This window comes from Polyodon spathula, unplaced genomic scaffold (assembly GCF_017654505.1).
Source record: "Polyodon spathula isolate WHYD16114869_AA unplaced genomic scaffold, ASM1765450v1 scaffolds_2470, whole genome shotgun sequence".
Classification (NCBI taxonomy): domain Eukaryota; kingdom Metazoa; phylum Chordata; class Actinopteri; order Acipenseriformes; family Polyodontidae; genus Polyodon; species Polyodon spathula.
Window position 1 is genome coordinate 8748 of NW_024473941.1, and position 5307 is coordinate 14054.

At 36.9% G+C, this 5307-nt stretch overlaps 1 protein-coding gene across 1 annotated transcript; it reads right to left on the reverse strand.

Annotated features, from left to right (window-relative positions):
* Window positions 1–1575: 1575 nt before the first annotated feature.
* Window positions 1576–5230, reverse strand: LOC121310778 (RING finger protein 32-like; the record flags this gene model as incomplete). Its single annotated transcript, XM_041243710.1, has 4 exons — window positions 1576–1862; window positions 2193–2360; window positions 4887–4995; window positions 5083–5230. Coding segments are annotated over 4 exons (668 nt in total), but the record flags the coding sequence as incomplete, so codon positions are not given.
* Between the last annotated feature and the right edge of the window lie 77 nt (window positions 5231–5307).

A 5307-nucleotide genomic window follows, 5' to 3' on the forward strand; every position in this document is an offset into this window, starting at 1 on the left:
GTGGCTGAACAATACTGTGACAAAGTAGCACTGACCAAAACAGATACATTCCATTGCCTACGCTAGTTACATAGAAGTGAAACCACACTTTACTGTAGGAGGAACCCAGGATCTCAACTGACCAGACACAATATTTGTTGAATGCAGAGTTCACACTTTTTTGCCACCCAAACGTATTCTTTTTATTTTATTTTATAGTTACTAGAAGTTATTCATTTTTTTGTACATCATGACTCAGTGTTGTCTCAACCATAATACATTGAATTTGCCTTTGTTGAAAACATCCACAGTGAACATTGTTAGTACTTGTTGTGTGTCACTCTTGCAAAATGAGCACTTTAGTTACAACACTGGCTTTTTTATTTTTTTACAGATTGAATAACTAATGACCCTAAACCAAAGGGAACATAAATTCACAGCGTATTACTTTTTATGTTTTTTGTCATTTTAAAGTAGCATGCTTTCTATTTTTTTTCACTTTAGAGTAAGCAAATAAGTTGAACATAAAATGTAATAAATCTGTTTTCTATTCACGCTTGCAGTGGATGCACAGGGAGTGTTTTGAGCTCATGAAAAGTTTTGGTTGCCTTACAGTATTTTACAGTTTAATACCCGAGGTCGAGGGAACAGCCTGTTAGTTATGCCGCTGTTGATGTTTCTGCATGTCACTTGTAAATGTGAATGTGTTTTTTTATACTCTTGTTTGTAGAACAGTTGTGTAAAAATGTTGCAAAAATTGTATGAATTTACATTGTGTACTTTTTCAGTTTACAATACATTTGATGAATGGTGAATGTTGTGTTCTTTTGATTATACCAAGTATGCTAAAAGATACCTAGAACATGGATACTAGATGATCTGTCAGATAATCCATTCATGGGGCATGTGGGTTGTTTACAGCCATCTTCATAAGGGAAATAAACACTATATAGATCACAGAACATGGATTACTAAAATCACACTTTTTTATTTGCCTTAAATCTTGTATTTGAGCTTTCTTTAATTAGCAATGTGTCGATTTAAGTGCCCCTTACTCCTCCCAACACACACAAACACAAATGTATGAGATTTACAGATCAGTAAACACTGAATGAGTGTTTGCAGTATCCCTGCAATCCTGTGCATGGAGACAGCTGTGGTAACCTCAAGGGGCTGGCATCTCACAAAGTCACAGTGACTGAAAGGAAAAGCTGTTACCAATTGCAAGAATGTGTCTGTTAGAATAATCTGTTAAGTGCCAGTGATCATATCAGTTGAGAGGAATATGCTAACAAAGCGGTCACCCCTATAGCCACAACAGCCTCGAGGCCTACTTTACAAAACAGAGTGAAAGTTATTGTTAGACTGGCTGTGTACACTATGTGCAACTGGAGACATCGCCTGGAATTCCTTAATAACTAACCAGTGATCAAACCAAAGGAGTTTTATTTGTATAATCAATTTGAAGGTGTTTTCCCCTAATATGATCTCCCTTAAAAAAAAAAAAAAAAAAAAAGTTTACTATTATACAAGATGCCTCTAACAATGATTACATTTGCAACCCGTTAATAACGGGTTTGGGTCGATATATGTGTGTTTGCTTTAGGAATACCTTGTTTATAAAGCAGTAGTTCCTACTTTCAGAGAATCCTTTTCTGGTACGAAGACCTGCATAAAGGGCAGATATGCCTCTCGTCTACACAGAAGTCTTCAAAGGCCTTTAGACAGTTGTGGTGGAAAATGTGTGAGCAAGATAAAAGCACAGTCTGTCGCAAAGAAAGGTGTGTATCATTATCACCAGATGTAGTTGGGTGTAAGATGCTGCTGATGTGACACAGTGGGGTAATACAAATCGGGCAATCACTGGTCTCCCGCAATACAGCCTGAAACAAAAAAGAACATGACATAAAAGTATTGTATTGTGCATTTAAAAATACACATCCTTAAAGCTTTGCATACAATATTGTCCATAGTGTTTTAACCATTTCAAAATAAACTCCTTTTACATGAGAACAGGACACTTTTTTTTTTTTCATACATATTTATACAGCACCTCAGATTGGGACCTAGGAGTCCCATGAGGTTCCAGTGTGATTTCCGGCTGCATATGTTAACACACGGCGCTAAGATAAGACAGGACTGAAAGGGTTAAAGCAAATCTGTTCACCCTTTTGTATAAATAATACAATTCCAAATTAAAAACAGTAACACACCTTTAGCTGTATTTCCTCCCATGTTTCCTCAGAGATTTCCGACCCACACTCTTTCTCAAACTGGAGCAGAACACCTTTACTTGATGCCACAGAGTCGTCTATTTCAGAGAAGAACTCATCAATGTTGGTATCACACGACTTTAAAAAGCTATCGTTCATTTCCTGAAGCTGAAATGGTAAAACAAAATAGCATACCACCGTAAGAAACAGTATATTAGACAGCATAATGTTATTGGCTTCCATTGTGTATTATTCCTTTAACTTTCTGTAAAAACATTTTAACAAAGAAAGGCTGAACAACATGAACACCTGTGTAAAGAACACAAAGTAATGAATGATCTACAAGCGTTTACTGCAAGCTGTTTGATTTTAAATGTTTTCTTTTAAATGCAGTCTTTGTTTATGCAATTGCTTGTGGCCAGATAGTGTGCCCAGTTTGAAATACACCCCAACTAAAGAAACAACATTAGCCATGTTAACAAACAGGAACCACCTATTGAGGAAAGAGCCGACACATCAGACAAGCATTTACAATCAACTCAGTTTTATCTCTAGTTACACAACTGACAATAATTAAAAAACAAATTAAAAAAGCAATACGATCACCTATGGTAAAGTTGTCCAAACAAAAGTTTCCAGGTGAACTTTGTCCAGCATGGTGAGGGAAGGGGAGAGTTTTTCAAGTGATCCATCTTAATGTCAGCAAATTGCCTACTAATGTGTTGACTTATGGTAAGGCCTCAAGAGTAAAATGAAAAGGCTGGAATTCACAGCATATCAGTGCATCGACTGATAAGCTTGTACTTGTTTAATATCCTCCAAAACCTGCTCCTTGGTGCCACTGCAAGTTAGCAACAGAATGTTTGCCATCTCTGTGTGATAAAGGAAGTCCGCCAACTAAGCAAACCTCAAGACCATTATTTTGTTTGCCGAGATCTAAATTAAAATTGCTGGAGAAGTCTTGTGAGAAAAGCCACAGTCAGCCGCATCATTCTTACAAATGACTCCAACTGCCTCCTCAAAGAACTGTCAATACAGCAAACGCAGCTGAGGATATTGTGATGTGTCTGAATAGATTTAATTGCTGCAATAAATGACTGAACTACAATTATGTGACATGTGCAAGCAAAGTTTATAGATAAAGATCAAAGACGTGTTCCACTGGGCTGTAGGTGACACTTTGGTTATATGTTATTAGCATAACGCTTCAAATGACATTGTGGACCCCTTTGATCTGAATTGAGGAACCCAAATAGATTAATGGGAAATACTACTGTATCACCACCAATACAGAAAAACATAGTCCAGCACCATCCAAACCATTTAATCTTTTCCCAATAAAGGATTTAGTTCAGTTAAAGAAAGGTCAGCAATTCCTCTGCGGTCTCGCTGTGCTGGTAATAAAGGACGTGTGAACATCAAATAAGTTCAAATATGTTGTGCTGATGCAGTGGCAGAACTCTTTCTAAGAACTCAAAGCAAAGCCCTAGCCCAGAGTACAGTAGAGGACTCAACAGAGGTCCTGTCCACGCCATGGATATTAACTCCAAGGCCATGGGACAGTTTAGACAAAGAGCAAGAGTACTTACTGGCTAATTTCAATACAACCCCCCATAAAAAAAAAAGAAACCTAAGTGGATGAATAATGTATAAATATCTTCAAATCAAGTTCTGACTACTGACACTCATTCTTTAAATCTTTAGGTGGTTATGATTGTGAACATGGTAAGAAAAAATGAATGCAAGGGACAGTTACTTAATTCATATCCGGCAGACTAAAATACATGTTTCAATGACAGCTGTCAGTAAGTCAGTGCTGTGAAGTACTCAAGGTTGAAAGTGGCTTCTGGCTGCCAGACAAATTGCTCCAAACCAGGGTAACTGAGGGAAGGATTATTTCTTACAGTGCTATTTGAAACTGAGGTGTATTTAACAGTAATGGATCATTTGGTCTAAAATTGAGGACAGATATTTAAAAATCAGTAAGTTACTTAAAGGGAATTTCACAGTGAATCCGTACTAATGGTTGCTTTAGACGTAACATTATTCTCACATTAACCAAGCTGTTGTAAAGAGTAGCCAGCTGCAGCCATGTAAACAGCTTCACAAGAATCCTGTATTCGGTAGCAATCTCATATTCCATTTCAGACAAGCGTTAGCCTCACTCACTATGCATTATAAATTGGTATCTCTTTAAAATTATTCTAAAATCATAATCTGTGTACTGTAACTGTACTGAATTCTGAGTCTGAATTGATAACATCTCACCATGAAGGGCATTCCATCACTAACAGCAATTTGTGATCTCTGCATGAGGTTACTATCATACATTCTGAAGTGTTTATCTGATATGTGCCTCTAATAAAATGATAAATGCATGCAATGTAATTTGAAAGCTGCTTTCTCTTTAAGGTAATGGCAATGCTTTCTCCCATTTTTCAGAGAGATCCCTTTAGTTATGAGAAGCAGTGAAAAGCCCCACAGTGAGAAACCAATCTATATCCAACTAACATCAAAATGAAACACTACTTGTATGTTCTCTCAATACAGTTTTTAAGAGCCAATATTTCCTCTAGTTTTAGTAACTGTTGTATTTATTTAATGATTCTGATAGCATGAATATTTGTTTTGATAATCATCGTACAGGAGATTACATGCTACAGTATTGAATTTTATGCATAAAATGTGTCTTACTTTTTGTTCAAAGAAGTTTCTTCTTAATTTTGTATCTTTCGGTGGTACTGTTTTTCTCAAGTGTGAATACCATTTACGTACAATATATGCACGCCAGCATGCTTGAATTCTAAGAAAACAAAGAAAATAGGTCTGTACAAATACAGGCATTTCTTTTAAGATTGGCATTGTCATCGAGTGTAATGTAAGGCCTTACCTAGTTGCACACTTGGTTTTGTACAGCCGCGCCCCATCATGTATGTCTCTCGTCTCATACAGCTCTTTCCGACACAGGGGGCATGTCTTCTTCCCTGAAAACCTCTCAAATGCCTGTAAACAAACCTGACACACACATTTCAACCTCTCTAGTTATTTCTGCTGATTACTTGCATTTGCTCATTCGTACATGTCTTGTCACAATGATGTCTCCAGCACAGGATTA